The following is a 21,723-nucleotide window of genomic DNA, read 5'->3' as shown; positions in this document are numbered from 1 at the left end:
TAAACCGGTTCCATGCAAGTCTCCCATCAGAACAAAGGGAAGTGAGAGTTTTTCTCACATTAACAAGAACATTTTTAAGTTTTGTATCTGCGAGTAAAAATCTGCAGTGAGTCTTACTAGTTGCTTAAGGACTTCAGCTTTTGTGTGAGAGTGTTCTCTGGGCTTCGTGTTTCCTGGACACACTTCCCTTAGCCATCTTACATCACAGCTCTCTCCGCCATGTTATATCTGCGCTGCTGTCACCCTGCGTGGCGGAGCTCCAGTTTTTATGTAGAACGGCTGTCAAATGGTAGTTCAGTATGTCACAAGAACTAAGTCAAGAATTCATTTTATTCTTTTTCCCCTCAACAAAGTGTCCCTGGTTCCTTAGAGATACCATTTAATCAAAAAATTTACTTCTTTCCATTAGTTTACTCATTGCCTCTAACTAGAAGCTAGCCTGGACTTCATGTTTGTTTTTGCTATTAGTTGGCTATGTCTATAGGGACTGGAGACTAGAAGGTAAACTAATGACTCAACTATTTCTGACAAAGGCCAAAACTTACAAGTTATGAAATAGTTGAAGTTCTTGGTTTCCTAAATGTATTGTGTAGGTTGGATATTAAAGTAGCTCTAACAAGAACATTGTCTGGGCCTTTTTCTATAGTTTGTGATCCATCATAATCCTTAGGTTTACTTTCATCGTACCTATTAAAATAGTTTGTAAGGTTTTATTTTTCTGGTGCAAAATTTTGATGGGTAGAGCTCTTTTCCATGACTTGTCATTATTCTTTGCCAGAAGTCAGCTTCCATTTCAGCTGACATAATAGGAATATACTAAAACAAGAGGAAACTGAAAATATAAAACTTCAGAATAGTGAAAATTCGTGTTTTGATTTGGTGTCGACTTACATCTTTTATGTGAATTAGTGGACCTCTTAGTTTTCTAAGACACAAGTGGATTTTTTTTAAAGTAAGTCTAAGATTTATTTATATCGTTTATTAACCCTTTTAAAATGCGTATTAGAGCAGTGATTTTTCAAACCTTCATGTACATTGGAATCCCCTGGAAGAACTGTTAATAAAAATTCTCTGGCCCCCAAACCCAAAGTTAATGATTCTAGTAAGTCTGAGATGGGGCCACAGAATTTGCGTTTCTGATCCATTCCCAGATCTTGTTGGGACTTTTGGTCTAGGGTTTGGGAGCCAATATATTGGGTGAAGAAATAAAGGGAACGTGACATCAGAGAAAAATGATTAGATTTAAAAACTGAATATTCAGTATTTTTATTCATGTTTATTCTGACCCAAAATTTCTAGACCTTTAAGAAAGAAATTATCAGTAGCCTTTTTGATTTACAGTAGAAAAAAAATCAGTCATTTATAATTGAAAAAGAAGCCTTAAAGTAGTAATCCATTGAGGGATCAATAATCATATAAAGCAATTGCTGAAGAACACTTAATGTAAGTCTGCTACCTTCAACTGCTAAATTTACATTAAAGTATGTTTAGTCTTGGAGTGTCTGGGTGGCTCAGTCCGTTAAGCCTCTGACATTTGATCCCATCTCAGGTCTTGATCTCAGGGTTGTGAGCTTGAGCCCTGCACTGGGCTCCATGCTGGGCATGGAGTCTACTTAAAAAAGAGAGGGAAAAAAAAGGTATGTTTAGTCTTTATAAATAAAGGTTATCTGCGTTATCTTTTTTTGAATTCAAAACATTAAATGCAAAGAACTTTATTAAGTTGTTAGCAAATCATAGACTGGCAGAACTAACCTCATTGTCTAAATGATGGTGGGTCACTTTTTTTTAAGTGTGAGTAATTCTATAAAATTAAGTAGCAGACAGACCTATAAGCTATTTAGTGTTTAAATACTTGGGACCTTGAGAAAATAAATGAAAAGAGTGATCTAAATTTAAACTAAATTGGGCCCCCTAAGCCTTTGACAGTGTTATTATAGTGTTTATAGTAATGAATCTGTTTTCCCAGTTATGTCAAAATGAAGTAAGGAGAAATAAAACTTAGTCTTGATGACCTCCAGAGGAACATGCTTGCTTCTGCATGGGAGTAGTCAGAAATCTTTGGCACAGATCTTAAGAGTGTTAAAAACAAACAAACAAACAAACAAAAAACCCTCTAGGTTCAAGACTAACACAACAGCCCCATAAATATTAAATGTTATCTTTAACCAGTTATATCAGCTGTTCAGGGAAATGGCAGCGTTCCTTGATGTTGGAGCAGTGGTTAAGCTCTGACTTCAGGGAATCATGAAACTTGGCCAGATGCTGGATGAAATTCTGTGTGCTGTTGGAAACATGTTGCCTATGATTAATAAATATTTTGAAGTGTTCCACATAACTTGCCAGTTCTTCAGTTAAGCCACTCTTCTAGTTTTTCCTATAGTTTGGGCTTAGGAGCTTCACATTTCTAAGTGTTGAAATCCAAACAATTTCCATAAAGTCTTATAGGATTGTTACTTTTTGTTATAAATAAATACCTATTTTAAGTAAGTAAATAATATGCAGACTATATAAGCACATCAACATACTGAAATGCATTGTAATTTTTTAGGCATTATTGATTGTTATTACATGGAAATGTATACATGACATAATATTAGATTAGAACAGTAGGACGCAATATTTGTGGACATTCATTGTAACTGTAAATATGTGTATGTTGAAAAACATTAGATTTTAGGGTGTAATAGAAATAAATTGTTTTCCTCATAAAATCATTTACATTCATATTCAACAGTATAAAATTATAAACTTAAGTGTGGCAATATCTGCCATGAATAAAGTAAAAAAATAAACTGTCAAAAGCTTATAATGCATAATGACAGGTAAATCTTAATATACAAAGAGTTCTTATGAAGTCAAAAGGAACATAAATAACTCAGTAACAGCATTGCCAAAGGATATGAGCAATATATAAGGAGGAAGAAGAAGAAATATAAATGTCAGTAAATACATGAAAAGACTAGTTGATCAACCTCCCTAATAATAAGAAACATAGAAATGAAAACTTTTTTTTACCTGTCAGTGAGCAAGGATTGAAAGCCGTTGCAACTGGCTCGGTCAATAGAACATGTGACTCTGAATCTCCGGGTGGTAAGTTCAAGCCTCACATTGGGTGTAGAGATTATTTATATTGTTAATTAAATAAAATCTTAAGAAAGAGAGAGAGAGAAAAGAAAAGAAAAAAGAAAAGAAAGAAACCCAATGCTACTAAACGTATGGGAAAATAGGCATTTTCAGGTGCTGCTCATGGGAGTTTAATTTGTGTTTATTTGGAGGCAAGTTGTCAAGTCTGCAAATACACAGGCCTTTTGGAAATAATTTGGCAATTAAATTTAAAAATGCACATACCTTTGACTTAGGATTTCCACTTTTAGAAATTTATCCATAAAAATATTACCACAAGACTGCCAAGAACTGTAGACAAACGTATTTGATGAAACATTATGTGTAGCAATGAGAATTTTGAGATAATTTCAGTCTTGTGTTACTTACGGTTTATCCAGTCAGTACTATAAGATAATGATTAATAGTAGGATGACTAAACTGTCTGAATTGGATTCCCTGCTCTAGACCTTCTTAGCTCTGTGATTTTTTGCTAATTATCTGGCCTTGAAGCTTCAGTTTCTTTCTCTGTTAAGTGAAGTTTATAGTATTAATAAACTCAGAGTTTATTATCACCTGAAGTGCTTAGCATAGTGTCCTGCACATACGAGGTCAATAAGTCTTAGCAATTATTATCATAAGTGTCATTACTATGCTGCTATTATAATAGTTAAGATTGAGGTTTAATATACTGGCATAGAAAGGTGTCTGATATATTATTAAGTGACAAAAGCAAATTATAAACATGGCTTTAAAAAAACTAGAAGTATGGGGTGCCTGGCTGGCTCAGTCAGTGGAGCATGTGACTCTTGTTGACCTCCATGTTGTGAGTTCAAGCCTCATGATGGGTGTAGAGCTTACTTTAAAAAAATTTTTTAAATAAAAAATTAAAAATCTTAAAGTACTTAAGATTGCTTACAAAGATTAGGGAGGACACCTTCTATGTTAGAAACAAAAGTTTGTAATACTTTTTAAAACTTCTAAAAAATGTTTATAAACTTTTGTTTATAGTCTTTTTTTTTTTAATTTTACTTATTAGAGAGCATGAGCAGGGGGAGGGTCAGAGGGAGAGGGAGAAGCAGACTCCCCACTGAGTGGGAAGCCCTACTCGGGGCTTGATCCTAGGACCCTGGGATCATGACCTGAGCTGAAGACGGGCAGCCTGTTTATAGTCTTTTAATTACAAAAATAAAACTTAAAAAAAAAAAGGGCAGGCAGAAAACAAGTTTAAGAAAACAACAACAGCCACTACACTGTGTTAAAAATACCTCCACAATTTTTGCTGCGTGAGAAATATTCTTGCTTGAGGGTCCACATGCCTTTGGTGGCTGGACTTACACTTGCATCACATTTTGAGATAAGAAGAAGGGAGAAAGAATTAAAAGGAAGCCTCTGACTTAATGGTGTAGGAGTCCAGGGGAATCTGGCTTCATAGGAACTCACTTCCCACATACTTACCACTTCCCATAGGACTCCACCCTCCCTGACACTTACAACATTTATATAGTGAGTAATCCTTCCTTCTGCCACTGAAATGAAATCATTTATAATGGCTACAGCACTTGTTTTTCTGAACCTTAAAAATAGCTTTTAAAGGCAAAACTATGAAGGCAGTAAAAAGACCAGTGGTTGCCCAGAGTTGTAGTGGGGAGAGAGATATAAATAGGCAGAATACGGAGGATTTTTAGGACAGTAGAACTATATGGTACTATGATGGATACATGTTACACATTTTTTAAAACCCATGGAATGTGTAACATGAGTGAACTCTAATGTAAACTATGGACTTTGGGTGATAATGGCATGTTAATGTAGATTCATTGATTGAAGAAATGTACCACTCTGGTATAGGATGTTAATGGCAGCAGGGGGGCAAGGGTAGTTGGTGGAGGCTGGGGGAGGCGGGGCAAGGGTATATGTGAACTCTGTACTTTCTGCTCACTTTTGCTGTGAACCTAAAACTGCTCTAAAAAGTAAAGTTTAGGGGCGCCTGGGTGGCTCAGTCGTTAAGCGTCTGCCTTCGGCTCAGGGCGTGATCCAGGCGTTCTGGGATCGAGCCCCACATCAGGCTCCTCTGCTGGAAGCCTGCTTCTCCCTCTCCCACTCCCCCTGCTGTGTTCCCTCTCTCCCTGGCTATCTCTCTCTGTCAAATAAATAAATAAAAATCTTAAAAAAAAAATAAAAATAAATAAAAAGTAAAGTCTATTTTTTTCAAAGCTAGAAATGACCTACCTAGCTATACACACAGAAGGCCTTTATGTTCTTAATCTTTTAGAGGTATATGCTAAAATATTTACGAAGAAAATGATGTCTGAATTTGTCTCAATACTAGATGAGTGAAATGTGTGGGAAAATAGATGGAATGAGATTAGCCATGAGTTGTTAGTAATTGAAGCTGAGTAAAGTACACGTGGGACTTCATTTAACACTTCTGACAGTATTTGTCTTAACTTTTTCCATAATGAAAAGTTTTTTTTTTTAATTAGCCTTAAAAATAATGCTAAGTCATCATCTTAGTATTTAGCTGCCAGGATTTTTCATTTTTGAAATCACTTAGTAGTTCTAGTGTCATCCTCCTTTTTTTTTTTTTTTTTAACATTTTATTTGAGAGGAGGGCGCATGTACACACGCGCACAAGAGAGAGCACAAGTGGTGGGGGTGGGGGAGTAGCAGGGGGCAGCTGCAGAGGGGGAGGGAGAAGCAGGCTCCCCGCTGAGCAAGGAGCTGGATGCGGGACTCTATTTCAAGACTCTGGGATCATGACCTGAGCCAAAGGCAGACGCTTAACCAACTGAGCCGCCCAGGTGCCCCTAGAGTCATCCTCCTTTTTTAACAGTTTCAAAGTACCTACACACCCCTTTTGAGAAAGACACTTATTTTTTTTATTGAGGTGTAATTGGCATACAGTAAACTACCCTTATTTAAAGTATACAATTTAATAAGTTTTGATATTTGTATATATGCCCTTGAAATCACCACCACAGTCAAGATAATGAACTTAATCACCCCCAGAAGTTTCCTTGTGTTCCTTTGCAGTCTGTCCCTTTTGGCTCTCCCCAGCTCTTCCTCATCCCCAGGCAACTACTGATCAAGTTTTTGTCAATATACTCTAGTTTTCATTTCCTTGACATTTGTACAAATGGGATCATACAGTACATATTCTTTTGCCTGGCTTCTTTCATTCAGTATAATTATTTTGAGATTCAGCAGTGGCATAGCGTGTATCAACTGTTTATTCTTTTTTACTCCTGAGTTGTATTCCATTATATGGATATACCACAGTTTTTTATCCATTTATTTGTTGATGGATATTTTGTTTCCAGTTTGGGGTTGTTATCAATGAGGCTGTTACAGACATTGATATACAAATAATTAAATGGACATATGCTTTCATTTATTTTGAGTAAATAAGAGTAGAATATGATCCAATGGAATAGGTATAGATTTAACTTTTTGAGGTATTGTCAAACAGTTTTCAAATTGGTTGTAGAATTTTGTACCAGAATTTTATAAGAATTCAGTTCTTCCACTTGGTATACTTGGTGCAGTCAGTCTTTTTAATTTTGTAGCCCTTCTAGAGGGTATATAGTAATATCTCATTGTAGTTTTAATTTACATTTTTCTGAATAATGATGGTAAGTATCTTTTCATGTGCTTATTGGTCATCCTAATATCTTTGGTGAAGTGTCTGTTCCAATCTCTTTCCCAATTTTTAAATTGGGTCGTTTGTTTTCTTAGTGAGTTTTGAGAGTTCTTTATATATTGTGGATACAAGTCCTCTACAGTATATATGCTTGGCAAACATTTTCTCCCAGTCTGTGGCTTGTCTTTTTCTTTTCTTTTCTTTTCTTTTCTTTTTTTTTAAGATTTTATTTATTTGTTTGACAGAGAGAGAGACAGCCAGCGAGAGAGGGAACACAAGCAGGGGGAGTGGGAGAGGAAGAAGCAGGCTCATAGCGGAGGAACCTGACGTGGGGCTAGATCCCATAACGCCGGGATCACGCCCTGAGCCGAAGGCAGACGCTCAACCGCTGTGCCACCCAGGCGCCCCTGTCTTTTTATTTTCTTAACAGTGTTTTTTGAGAAGTGGAAATAGGTCAATTTAGATATTGACGGAAGTCCCTTTTATCAACTTCTGTGGCTCTTTTTTTGGGTGTCATCTAAGAAATCTTTGCCTAATTCAGGTTCTCAAAAGTTTGTTTATACATTTTCTTCTGGAAACTTGATATGTTTAAGTCTATATAGTATAATTTTTTGTACATCATGTGAGATGTGGGTCAACATTCATTTATCTCCTTTTGGATTTCCAGTTGTTTCGGTACCGTTTGTTGAAAAAGATACCCTTTCTCCACTAAATTGCCTTTGCATCTTTGGCAAAAATCAGTTGTCCATATGTGTCATTCTGCTTCTGAGCTTTCTGGTCTGTTCTGTTGGTCTCTTTGTCTATCTTTGTGCCAATACTACATTTCCTTGCTTATTGTAACTGTATAAGAAGACTTAAAATCAAGAAACATTAGTTCTCCAACTTTGGAAGTTGTTTCAGATTGCCTTAGTCTTTTGTATTTCCATATGAATTTTGCAGACATTTCTACAAAAAAAGCCTGCTAGAATTTTGATTGAGATTGCATTGAATCTATAGATCAATTGGAAGTGAGGTGTTGGTAGAATTGACACCTTAACAAGAATGAGTCTTTCAGTCCATGAACACAGTATATCTGCACATTTATTTAGGTCTTTAAATTTTTTTAATTGTGATATAAAATATAAGATAAAATTTAAAATTTACTATCTTAACCATTTTTTTTTAAAGATTTTATTTATTTGACAGAGATAGAGACAGCCAGCGAAAGAGGGAACACAAGCAGGGGGAGTGGGAGAGGAAGAAGCAGGCTCATAGCAGAGGAGCCTGATGTGGGGCTCGATCCCAGAACGCCGGGATCACGCCCTGAGCTGAAGGCAGACGCTTAACCGCTGTGCCACCCAGGCGCCCCTATCTTAACCATTTTTAAGTGTATAGTTCAGTAGTGTTGACTGTATTCACGTTGTGGTGCAACAGATCTCTAGAACTTTTTCAAAAACTTGCAAAACTGAAACTCTTTACCCATTGAAGAACAGCTCCTCATTTCCCGCTCTCTGCACTCCCTAGCAGTCCCAATTATGCTTTCTGGTTTTTTTTTTTTTTTTTGAGATGGACTGCTTTAGATATTCAGTAAGTGGAATCATACAACATTTGTCTTTTTGTGACTTACTTATTTCATTTAATATAATGTGCTCAAACTTTCATCCATGTTTTAGCATGTGACAAGATTTTCTTCTCTTTTAAGGCTGAATAATATTCCATTGTACATATGCACCACATTTTTCTCTGTCTGCTGATGGACATTTGAGGTGCTTCTGTTTCTTGGCTCTTGTGAATAATGCTGCAGTGACCATGGATGTGCAAATATAAATATCTCCTTAAGATACTGCTTTTAATTCTTTTGGCTATAAGCCCAGAAGTAGGGTTGCTGGATCATAAGATAATCCTGTTTTTAATCTTTTGTCCATAATAGCCATGCTGTTTTACATTCCTACCAATAGTGCACAAGAATTTCAATTTCTCTGCATCCTTGCTAATCCTTGTTATTTTTTTGATAGTAGCCATCCTCATGGGTGTAAGATGGTATCTCCTTGTTGTTTTGATTTGCATTTCTCTAATGATTAGTGATCTTGAACATCTTTTCATATGCTTATTGGCCTTTTGTATATGTCCTTTGGAGAAGTGTGGGATGGAGCCCCACACTGGGCTCCCTGCTCAGCGGGGAACCTGCTTCTCCCTCTCCCTCTGCTGCTCCCTCTGCTTGTGCTCCCTTGCTTTCTGTCAGATAAATAAATAAAATCTTTTAAAAAAATAAAATGAAATTAAAAATAAAATCAGATTTTTTTTTGTTATTGTATTGTAGGAATTCTTTATATATTCTGGATATTTACCCTCTTATCAGATACATAATTTACAAAAATTTTCTCCCATTCTGTGGTTTCCTTTTTATTCTGTTGGTTGTTTCTCTGATGCAAAGACGTTTTAAAATTTGGTATAGTTTCATTTGTCTATTTCTGCTTTTGTTCTTTCATTTCTCTTAGCAAATATTTTGTAGTTTTCAGTGTACAAGTATATTTGGGGCTCCCCAGGATCTTGCTCGTGTTCAGTGAATAGCTAGAAGAACTGACCGAATTCAGAAAAGCTGTTAACACTCACTGGTTATACTCACTGGCTATAGTTTATTACAGAGAAAGAATACAAATTAAAATTAGCAGATAAACACATTGTAGGGCAGAGTCCAAGAGATACCAGGCATGAACTTCCAGTTTTGTTCTCCTAGCAGAGTCGTAGGAACAGTGCTTAATTCTCCCAGGAACATGCACAGTGTTGCTGACCAGGAAGCTTACTTGAGCTTTGGTGTCCAGGAGTTTTACTGGGGGCTAGTCCTGTAGACCACAGTTCTCTAGCCCCTCCCAAGGTCAAGCAGATACTTTGTGGCCCAAGACCTTCACCATAGATCACGTTGTTAGCAGTGTGGCCCAAAGCCTCATGTAAATAAAAACACTCTTAACAGGCGGGATATTCCAAGGGCTTAGAGGTTATCTCCCAGGAACCAGGCCAAGTCTTTCTTTGGCATGTGCCAGGCTTGGCCATCCCTGACCTATTGCGTTAATCCCTCACTACACAATAGGCCTTTCACATCTTTTCATCCTTTAGGTCTCAGCTCAGATGTCACTTCCTCAGAAAGGTATTCTCTGGCTACACGATCTAAAAGTAGTCACATCCCGCATATTTTTTTATCCCATCACCCTGTTACAGTACTATTCCAGCTCTAATTATCTTGTTTAGTATCTCTCTCCTCCTGCTTGAAATCAGTTCATGAGAACAGAGACCTTATCTGTCTTTTCGACTGCTGTATCCCTGGCATTCAATTTTTTAAAAAATTAATAAGTGTAGTGATTAAACCTAGAAACTAAAAGTACCATAAGCCAATGGCAAAGGATATGAATACTTAGTTCATAGAAAAAAATGCTCATCTTTCCTAATAATAAAAGAAGTTACACCGTGTTCGCATATTTAACCTATCAGATTGGTAAAAATCCAAGCATTTCATAGCTTACTTTGTTGATAAGGGCTTATTGAAATAGGAACTCTCCTATACTGCTGAGTCTTTAAACTGGTACAGCCCTTAGGGAGGGTGATTTGGCAATACATATCAGGATTTTAAATGCGTATATACTTTGACCCAGTAGTTTCACTTCAGGAAACTTACCCTACAGATAACGCTTCGTACATGTGCAATAACTTGGGGCATTCATTTTAGCAGTGTGTGTAAATGGCAAAAAGTTGGAAGCATGTTTATAGCAGTAATGTCCGCAACAGCCAAAATATGGAAAGACCCAGATGTCCATCCACAGATCAGATGAATGGATGGATAAAGAAGATGTGGGGTGTGTGTGTGTAATGGAATGTTACTCTGCCATCAGAAAGAATGAAATTTTGCCAGTTGCAACGATGTGGATGGAACTAGAGGGTATTATACTAGGTGATGTAAGTCAGAGAAAGACAAATACCATATGATTTCACTCGCATGTGGAATTTAAGAAACAAAACAGATGACCATAGGGAAAGGCAAGGAAAAATAAGATGAAAATAGGGAGGCAAACCATAAAAGACACTTAACTCAGGGAAACAAACTGAGGGTTGCTGGAGAGGAGGTGGGTAGGGGGATAGGATAATTGGGTGATGGGCATTAAGGAGGGTGCTTGATGTAATGAGCACTGCATGTGATATGCAACTGATGAATCACTAAATTCTATCCCTGAAACTGATAATGCAGTATATGTTAACTAAATTGAATTTAATTTAAAAAAAGAAAGAAAAAAGTTGGAAGCAAGTTAAATGTCCATCATTAGGGGATTGGCCTAATAAATTATGATACTTTCATATACTGGCTATGTAGCTGGTTTGAAAAGGTTTTTTTCGGGACACCTGGGTGACTCGGTCGTTGAGCGTCTGCCTTCGGCTCAGGTCATGATCTCAGGGTCCTGGGATTGAGCCCCACATTGAGCTCCCTGCTCAGTGGGGAGCCTGCTTCTCCTCCCTCTGCCTGCTGCTTCTCTGCTCCTGCTTGCTCGCTCGCTGGCTCTCTATCAAATAAATAAATAAAATCTTTTTTAAAAAATAAATAATTTAAAAATAAAAAGTTGTTTTTCAAAGAATAAGGATGTACTTTATGTACTGATGTATAAAAAATCTCTAAGACACATAGTTAAGCAAAGAAAGCAGAGTGTAGGAGAGTGCATTTATTGTACTACCATTTGTGTAAAAAAAGGGAAATGAGACTATGTACTTGTATTTGCTTGTATATACATCAAGAAACTTTGCAGAGAACAATGACAGTGGTAACCTGGGGCATTAGACAACGAAGTAGAGAGTTATGTGGGAGTTTTTTTTATGTTATTCCTTGTTATATTCTTTGCTTTAGAGTCATGTGAAAATTTTACCTGTTTAAATAAATTGTATTTTAAAGAAATTGAAGCATATAGTCAATTTAAAAAATAGTATCCAAAGTACTATAAAGAGAAAGGGTGCATTAAGCAGTGCTCTAGCATCCGATATCAGCTTCAAGGGTGGGGCAGGGTGGGGTTGGCTCATGTTCATTATAAACCAGAACATCCAGTTGAGTACTGTGAATGAACATATTATGATTGCTGCTTTCATGCTAGACTTACCCAATTCAACTGTTCCTGTAGCCTAATAGGACAGCTGTGGTGCCGTAGAAAGAACACAGATTTCAAAGCAAGAGACTTGAATTTGATTCCTGTGTCTGCTGTTTTCTGGCCTTGAGATTTTGGACAAATTGTTTTAATGTTTATCTACCAAAACCTCTCGATATATACAAAGAATTAATGAAATAATGTGAGCGTGCTTTGTAAATTATCAAATACTATATAAAGAGAGCTATTATTATCATTTGTATTTTGGTCTATAGTGCACAGTAATCAACCCATTAAGTTGGTCATAATTGTATTGCTGAACATTAGTCACAAACAAAACATTCTTAGCATATGACTTAGTCACCTCCTTCAAAGAAAACAGAAGTACGAATTTCCTCAACTCTGCTCTTCAGCTATCTGTCACACTGTGTCCCTGTCCTCCAGAGCCTACTTTGCCGTCCCACTGGACTTTGGTCACTCCTGTAACTGTGTTCAGCAAAAAATACCTTTCTTAGGTGTATGTATTTCTATCTTTTGTGCTTTGGAATAGTTTCCTTTCTGTTCCTCATAAGGTTTAAATCTTCATATTTTCTGTGTGAGGTCAAGAAGTTACTTCCTGACCTCCAGACTGAGGTAAAGGGCACCAGTTCCTTTGTAAAGCCAACTCTTCTCTCTTCTGCTCCCCTCCACTTATCCCCTGCCCTATTCTATGAGTTATCATCTCCCTGTCTTGTACCCTCAGTCTCTTCTGCTGGTCCTGACTCTCTGCTTTGACCTGACAAGTATGCTCAAGTCTAACATCCCTAAAATGTTTTCAAATGTGAATCCCTTCTGTTGTCACATCTTTTATTTTTTTTGCTTCGAAGAATGATTGCCTTTAACTCCTCAGTTTCCATTCATTCCCCAGTTCATTATGATTTGTGATCTCATTTCCCTCTTAACTGTTTTACTTTTGTAAAAATATTGGCCAACTTCCCCCTGCTAAATTCAGTGGCTTTTCAGCTCTCATACTGCCTGACTGTTGATGACACGTCTGAAATGTACTCCTTCGTCTGCTGTGACGTACTGTTCCTGGGATTTCTTCCCTCTCCCCTATTTTTCTCTTAATCTCTTTGGCTGGTTTTTATCCTGTCACCTGCTGCTGAAGCTTAGGGGTTATTGACTTCTCTCCTTGGTTGTCATCCCACTCTGTTTTTCTTTCCACAGTTGTTGCATTACATAATGGCCAAGTCCGTATTGTTCTGCTTCCCATCTATACTCTCTTCCTGAGATTTCATCCATTTCCATAACTGTAGAAAATAATGACTCCCCCATCTCTACCTTTTTTTCTTTTTTCTTTCTTTTCTTTTTTTTTTAGATTTTATCCATTTATTTAACAGAGAGACAGCCAGCGAGAGAGGGAACACAGGCAGGGGGAGTGGGAGAGGAAGAAGCAGGCTCCCAGCAGAGGCACCTGATGTGGGGCTCGATCACAGGACTCCGGGACCACACCCTGAGCCGAAGGCAGATACTTAACGACTGAGCCACCCAGGCGCCCCTCCCCCACCTCTACCCTTGGACTTTGCTCACTGGTTGCAGACACCTCACATTCACCTATCTCCCTAATTAAAATAGCTCTTCTCTCCTGTCTGCTCATCTTCTTGTGTTCCCTGCCCCATCAGTGCCATCATCACCTTCCCAGTCCCTTATGCCAGAAACCTCCAGGATCATCCTTGACTCCTTCCTGACCATCACATGTAATTTGCCACAAAGCCCTGTCAGTTCTGCTTCTGTAATATCTTTCTCATACATCTCCTTGATTTCATTGCCACTCAGTCAGGTTTCTTTAAAACGAATCGTAATCTAATGTGTCACTACCTCAACCTTAACAATTTTTATGACTTTTTATTGCCTACAGGACAAAGTCTAAAGTCCCTTGGCATGGCAAATGAGATTTTTTACAACCTATTCCTAACCTTTCCTGCCACTAGCCCTGACAAACTGTGTTCCCCAGCCAATGCAGGAGTATTCACTGGTTTTCTGTGTAGGCCTAGCTTTTTTTTTTTTTTTCCAAAGATTTTAATTTATTCGACAGACAGAAAGACAGCCAGCGAGAGAGGGAACACAAGCAGGGGGAGTGGGAGAGGAAGAAGCAGGCTCCCAGCAGAGGAGCCTGATGCGGGGCTCGATCCCAGGGATCCAGGATCACGCCCTGAGCCGAAGGCAGACGCTTAACGACTAAGCCACCCAGGCACCCCAGGCCTTGCTTTTCAGTTTCACACCTCTGCACCACTGTCATGTCTCTGCTTGGAGTCCATTCACCTTCCACTCACTTTTCTCAGAAATCGTATCTTGATGCTGCCTTTCTGGACCACACAGCATGATCAGTCCTGCAGCACTTCATCCATGTCTCTGATATAATGTTTATCCTATATTAAAGCTAACATCTTCTTAAGGACAGCATCTAGATCTTTTTAGTTTCGGTATTGCCATAGCACAATACCTGGAATATAGAATTTTGATAATTGCGTATGGAATGAATATATTCAAAGTAAAGTAAAAGAGAACTCAGCCCACACTGAATTTGCATAGTTCCCTTGTTTTCTTGTGAACAGCACATCAAGAGGTAGTTAAGAGCTTGATTTCTGTAGTTGGGCATGCCTGGGTTCAAACCCTCTCTGTAATGCTTCCTAGCTGTGCCATTTCCCCACCTACAAAGTGGTGATGACGGGGTGGCTGTAAGAATTTAATGTAAGGCACATATCACAATCTGCAGTACATTGTAATCATTTTAAGCTATTATTGAGAGTGTAATGTATTTTTAATGAATAACAGTAATAGTCATACTCTGTAGTCCAAAATGAGGTGAAAGGGTGGAATGTTCTTACATGATCTTCCTAAGAGAACCTGTTCTTAACCAAGCTGATGACATTTTACCAGCAACAGTGACTATCAGTCTGCTTTCCTCTCCTATTCTATACTTATCCAGGAGGAAGAGTGCTGTTCTTTTCCTCCTCTTATCTATTATTTTTATTATTGTTATTAATGTTCTTGACATTCACTCTCCCCTTTACAAAAAGTTGAGTTTTAGATAGGAACAGTGATCCCAAAAAGGAAGTTAAACTTGAAGAGTAAGAAAGGGTAAATCCAGGATAAGGATGAAAGTGGTGTTTGGATTAAGAGACTGAGGAAAGTAGAATCTAAGAAAGGTTCCAGTTTCATTCCGTCATTCGTCAAATATTTATTTTTCCCTCACTCTATACAGGGCAAGGTGGGGATGCCTCTGGCTGGAGGGACATCAGAATTGTATAAGCCCTAATTTCTCTCTGTAAAGATTTTTAGAAATCTTCTAAATAATTTTTTGAAATAATTGTAGATTTACATGTACTTGTAAGAAATAATAGATCCCTAGTATATCAGTACAAAGATTTGAAGTCTTATCAATAATGAAGGTGAGTGGTGCCTGGCTGACTCCGTTGGTGGAGCGTGCGACTCTTGATCTCAGGGTCATGAGTTCGAGCCCCATGTTGGACATAGGGCCTACTTAAAAAAATTATGAAGGTGAGATAGTTCCTTGTATAACTGGTATGAAACCACAGGTAGAAAGCAGTTCATAATTTTGAAAAAGGTGAGATTGCTGTGCTTACAGCTGTAGCAAATAAGGTTTCATGCAGGTATCAGTTTTTAAGCCAAACCTCAGAGGATGAGTACAGTTGTGTTAGGCTGAGAACAGCAGAGGAGAATGAGGCAAACCAAGAGTTGGGTGAGAGGGAGGACCTGGGTTCCTTCACCAAACAGCAACAAATCATCTAGACATTTGTCTGTTTGTTTATTTATTTAAGATTTTTATTTGTCAGAGAAAGAGCGCACAAGAAGGGGAGCGGCAGGCAGAGGGAGAAGCAGACTCTCCGCTGAGCAGGGAGCCCCATGCGACTCGATCCCAGGATGCTGGGATCATGACCTGAGCTGAAGGCAGATGCTTAACTGACTGAGCCACCCAGGCATCCTTCATCTAGACTTTTGCATTGCACACCTCTTGTGAATTGATTCTTTCTTGCCTCGAGTTTTTAGAACTCAAGTAATGATGGGCCTCTTCTTAATCACAGGTCTAATATTCCTTTTCTGTTTTTATAGCATACCTTGATTGTACTGAGTCTGACTTCTTGAAAAAGTTTCTCTTGTGCTTTTAGAATGATAATAGAGAACGGCATGAGCATAACAGCGAAAGGCGGAGACGTGGCAACCCTGAGCCATTATCTAATGGACGACCCCAGGGTAACTCACGGCAGGTGGTGGAACAAGATGAAGAAGAAGATGAAGAGCTGACATTGAAATATGGCGCCAAACATGTGATCATGCTCTTTGTCCCTGTGACTCTCTGTATGGTGGTGGTCGTGGCTACTATCAAATCAGTCAGCTTCTATACCCGGAAGGATGGACAGCTGTATGTATGAGTGTTTTATTATTCTCAAGGCGGGTCTGGCTTTTCTTTGTAGTGTGTCATCGTCACTTTGGAGGCCTCTGCTCCGAAGGGGCGCAAAGGCTAGAGAGTGCTTCCTCTCTGATAGAGCAGTTGACAGAAAAAGGGATTATTATTTGATGCTTTAAGCAGAGAAAATGAGAGCTACAGAATTCTATTTCATATATGGTGTCATTGGTTAGGGCTGAATTTATTTGAAATTGAGCAGGGAAAGAGTTGAATATTAATCTTTTCCACCTCAAGGCCATTGGTCCCATTGTTCTTCTGCTAGAACATTCTTTTCTAGATTTGATGGATGAATTCTTATCATCCTTCTCATCTTTGCATAAATGTTAAGTCCTCAAAGGTAATTTCCCTGATCCTTGTAACAGAATTAGGTCCTTCCTGATACTCTTTCTCATAGCAGCCTGTTCTTTTTCACTTGTCACAATATGCAAATATATTATTTTTTTACATTATTTAAAGCCTGGTTTCCTTCTATACCGGAAGGCCTATGAGGACATATTGTTTCTATGGCTAGTTATGTAATAAATGCTCAGCAAAAAAAAGTTGCTAAGTGAAAGGATGAAGAATTCATGTAAGCTGGCATTCTCTAGACTCTTGGGGGGATTGTCGTGTAGATTCTCTGGTGCTGTTGGTATGAGCCCTTTGCCTTCAGGAAAAATGCTTTAATTCAGATTCACCTAGTTTTGTCTCTAGGACTCTGTAGGGCCCCTGTAGGGCTCAGAGTTTTAAATGAATTTTGGAATTTGAAATAACAAACTGTGTGGTGTTCTAAAAGCCAAACTTTTAAACTTTTTGGGAGAAGGGCTAAGATAAGAGTAAAGGGCAGGGGTTGGAGATAGCAGTCAAAAGAGACTGGGGAATATTATCTGTATCGCTTCGAATTAGTTTTGGCTATATATTATAGAATAGGGTTAGCAAGCCGTAGTCCACAGGACAGATCTGCCTGCCACCACCTATTTTTGTAGATAAAGTTTTATTGGAACATAATCATGTTAATTCATTTATATATTGTCTGTGGCTTCCTTCATACTACAGTGGCAGAATTCAGTGGTTACAACAGACAGCATATGACACACAGAACTTAAAATATGTACTCTTTAGTCCTTAACAGAAAGTTTCCTGTCTTGTTATAGGAAATCAAAACAACTGGTTTAAATGGTGTACATATTTTATCTCTCCCAGAGAGTGGTACAGGATGGTCAGTCCGGATTGGTAGTATGGCTTCACATTCCTCAAGGACTCAGGCTCCTTCTTTCCTTTTTCTTTGGCTTCTGTCCTTTAGGTTAATCAAGGTTCCTTATTGGTACTGGAGCCCCAGGCTTCAATTCAGACAACAGAAAGCAGGAAATAGTGGGGAGAAAGGGACCTAAGACTTATCTCTCAGCAGAATTAACACCTTTCTTAGAAGTTCCACACATCACATCCACTTAAAACTCATTGGCCATACTTTGTCTCATGGCCACACCTAACTGTAACGGAGTCAGAAATAAAGTCTTTTAGTTGGGAACACTGGAACCTGGAATAAAAAAGTATGTATATGTGAATGAGAAACCAAGGGGAAGACGGGTAGGTGACGTTATATCAAAACAACTCCAGTTGCAGTCACCTTATAGGTGAAAAAAGTAATTGTAAGCCATTATATAAGCCACCTTCCTTTGAAGTACTTGTAGTTTAGGTAGTTTATGTGTACAGTCCAGTTCTTTAAACAAATCACTAATAAGCTGTGGAGAAAGAACATTTGACGAGTAACTATTTCAATATAAAGATCCACTAGATGGAGCCAGTGTCTGCCTCACAGAAGTCCACCTGTCCACATTTTAGATCTCGCCTTTTATTTTGAAGCACTTATTTTAGAGTATAGCTAATTTTCTTAGCTAAAATTCTTGGCTAGATTGCTGAGCTGGGAAAAAAGTCCTAAGATATCAGTTAAATCAAGGAAACAAAACTGGTGTTGGGGAGGGGTGTGGTTTGAGATATCCATTGACACTTTGGGCTTTTGTATTTTCTTTTATTATAGAATCTATACCCCATTCACGGAAGACACAGAGACCGTAGGGCAGAGAGCCCTGCACTCTATTCTGAATGCTGCTATCATGATCAGCGTCATAGTTGTCATGACTATTCTCCTGGTGGTTCTGTATAAATACAGGTGCTACAAGGTGAGTGTGAGATATGGAGCTTTGCTTTCCACTGTGTTCTTTTTGTGATTGGGTTTTCCTGTCATATACCTTACCTGGTCTAGTAGAGAAAAGGGCGTGATGTTCTAGAACTGATTTAATTTTTAGTTTTTTCCCCCTTATTGTAGAACATTTAAAAAACACAAAAAGATATAAATGAAAAATATTTTCATATCATATCACATTCTAAATGGTTTTAACATTTTGATTTGCAGTATACTTAGGACATTCCAGGTTATATCCTAAGACCTCTGTGAATTCCCTCATTCACAAATAGTACTATAGGATATAATTGTCCCTATAAAGTAATATAACTTAAAAAAATTCAGATTTTCCTGAGTGCAGACCACTAGAGCCTTCTTCAGACACTGGTGTTAAACTCATTGGTGACTGGTTATATTCCCATTTCTACATTGGGAGCCATCTATTCCCTTACTGTCTTTCCTGCAGTAGTACTAGTTCTTTCTTTGGGAAATAAGGGCAGGGGAGATTGTGTAGGAAAGACAGAGGCCCAACCCTCACAGCCTCTGCTCCCTTAACTCACCCTCTAGCTAATGGATTCATTCTTGAATTTTAGCCACCTGGCACGTATTTCAGATGCATGCCTCAGAGAAATCACGAATTATTACAAGTCATGAGACTTAAGGGTCTTTCTCAAATAGAAGAAATAAATGATAACTTTCCAAGTATTGAAGTCTACTCTATTTCCTTCTAGTATTTATTTCTATATATGTTTTAACATGGTTAAAATAAAACGTATAGTATGTGTCCTTTCTTAACTTTTACTTTGGCATAAGCATTTTTCCATATTTAAATTCTCAGAAAATATGTCTGAGAATACGACATTCTCAGAAAATATGTCTGGGGGCACCTGGGTGGCTTAGCTGTTAGACGTCTGCCTTCTGCTTGCTTCATGATTCCAGGGTCCTGGGATCGAGCCCTACATCAGGCTCCCTGCTCGGCGGGAAGCCTGCTTCTCCCTCTCACGCTCCCCTTGCTTGTGTCCTCTCTCGCTGTCTCTCTATATGTCTGAGGCTACGTAACATTTGACTCAATGAGTGTATTATAATTTACTTACCCTAATTTCCCTGATGTTGGACATTTAAGTCATTTCCATTTTTTTACTATTCTAAAAAACAACGAATGTTTTTATGGAGCTTTTTCAATTTTTCCCCAAATTATTTCCTTAGGGTAAAATCCTAGACACAGAATTTATGGGGCAAATTACCTACATTTTTAAAATTTTATTTTATTTATTTATTTGAGAGAGAGTGCAAGAGAGTGGGAGAGAGCATGAGTGGTGGGGAGGGGCAGAGGGAGAGGGAGAAGCAGACTCCCCGCTAAGCAGGGAGTCCACCATGGGACTTGATCCTAGGATCCTGGGATGATGACCTCAGCTAAAGGCAGATGCTTAACCCACTGAGCCACCTAGGTGCCCCTATCTACATATTTTTAATTATCATGGTGTGCAAAATTCCTTTTTTCAAAATGGTAGTATCAGTTTGTACTTACCACTAGTAGTGAATGAGACTGTCTTACCCTACCTTTACAAGCACTGAATTTTTGAAATTCTGTGCTAATTTTTATAAGTGAAACAAATGCCCTAATTTTGCATTTGGTTAATTACGAGTAAGATCAAATACCATTCCAGTGTTTACGAACTCAAAAATTATAGTTTAATCTTGCTTGTTGAACATCTGAGTGGGTGGAAGTGTTAACCCAAGTGATGACCATGGGCAGTCTGACATTAGCAGGTGGAAAAGATTTAAGACAGAGGTGTCTGTGGTGATGGGAAGTAGTCATCAATACTCAGAAAACCAAAGAGCAAATGATGTAAACCCATGCTGCAAAGCATTCTCCTCCCTCTGCTTAAATATCCTCATGACGGTTACTTTTTCTGTATATACGTGTTTACCTGCTAGTTCTGTTTCTCTGCTTTGTTGGACTCACTGTATGATTCTTTTCTTTTTAAAATATTTTATTTATTTATTTGAGAGAGAGAGCGTACAAGTGGGGAGAGGGGCAGAGAAGCAGACTCCCCACTGGGCAGGGAGCCCGATGCAGGGCTCAATCCCAGGGCCCTGCGATCATGACCTGACCCGAAGGCAGATGCTTAACCGACTGAGCCACCCAGTTGCCCCTAACTTTATGACTCTTATCTGGGTTATATTCTACTTTCGTTCTTCACATTTTATGGGGAGTCTGTATCCTGTTTAGGGTCATATCCACACCTGCACACCTTAAGGATGGGCCCATAAGTTCATACCAGTTTTAAAAGTTTGCTTTCTTGAGCTTCCTTTCTGTGATCTCCCTGGTACTTTTTGGTTCTTTTGGACATCCCTGTTCCATTCCTCCAGCCAGAAAGCTGGTTTTATTTTACCACTGACAGGGCTAAGAAGTGGTAGGACAGAGAGAGAAATAAAGCCAGTGCCATCTGCCCCACTTTCTGGGAACTACAGCTCCTCCAGTTAGAGAGGAAGCTTCCCCTCCCTCTGAATTTTAGGCTCCTGCAACCCTCAATAACCACCCCCACAGGATTGTTTGAGAGCTGGGTGTGAGAGAATGGTGAAAGGAAAAAAGCCAGAAAGTGAGATTTTTGCATTCTCTTTTGATGTTAGGAGACCTCTTTCTTGTTGCTTATCCAGAACTAGGCTTCTCCTAGAGCTCTCACTAGCTTGCTAATGCCCATTCGGGGTTGCATTGAGTTCTGATGGAGGAGGGTAGTACTGGAGTGGAAAATGTGATACACTCACTTCTAATTCCCCAGCCCACCTGACTCTGTTCACTTGTCAGAGGCCTCACCTAGCAGCTGCATGCATATTCTGTCCAGCTTTTATGGTTGCATTCGGCAGGAGAGACAGGGTAGATGTGCTTTCACTCCATGGCACCTAGAGCCTGTCTCGATATATTTTGGTCAGTTTTGTGGATCTTTTAGTTATATCTCATTTTAGACAGTCTAATAAGGGTTTATTTTCAGCCACAGTCCCACATTTATTTGTTCATTTGTGTTGTTTTGTTTTGTTTTTTTAACGTTAAGTTCAAGTCTTAGCAGGCACAGCCAATTCTATATGAACAAGTTGTTTACTTTGATTCCTAGTGTAAAATAAAAGGAGCTTTTGAGTCAGAAATTCAGAAACTTGCCAGGACCTGTTTGGAAATAAACCTGGAGGATTTGTTATGTCAGTGGTTGGTTGTGCAATGTCTATGAGAAGCACAAGAAGCTAAAAGACCAGACAACCT

General features: G+C 38.6%; 1 protein-coding gene across 2 annotated transcripts in view; it reads left to right on the top strand.

Moving 5' to 3' along the window:
- The window catches only part of PSEN1 (presenilin 1), a 72,401-nt gene that overhangs the window by 18,822 nt on the left and 31,856 nt on the right, over positions 1 to 21,723 (top strand). For both annotated transcript variants that reach the window (XM_040641687.1, XM_008700032.2), the window contains exons 4-5: positions 16,011 to 16,264; positions 18,324 to 18,465. In XM_040641687.1, coding sequence (XP_040497621.1) covers positions 16,011 to 16,264; positions 18,324 to 18,465 — 396 coding nt within the window. The remainder of the gene's footprint in view (positions 1 to 16,010; positions 16,265 to 18,323; positions 18,466 to 21,723) is intronic.

The sequence above is a fragment of the Ursus maritimus genome, unplaced genomic scaffold (assembly GCF_017311325.1).
Source record: "Ursus maritimus isolate PB19 unplaced genomic scaffold, ASM1731132v1 scaffold_25, whole genome shotgun sequence".
In the NCBI taxonomy this organism is placed as follows: Eukaryota; Metazoa; Chordata; class Mammalia; order Carnivora; family Ursidae; genus Ursus; species Ursus maritimus.
This window is presented reverse-complemented; position numbering and strand designations above follow the sequence as displayed.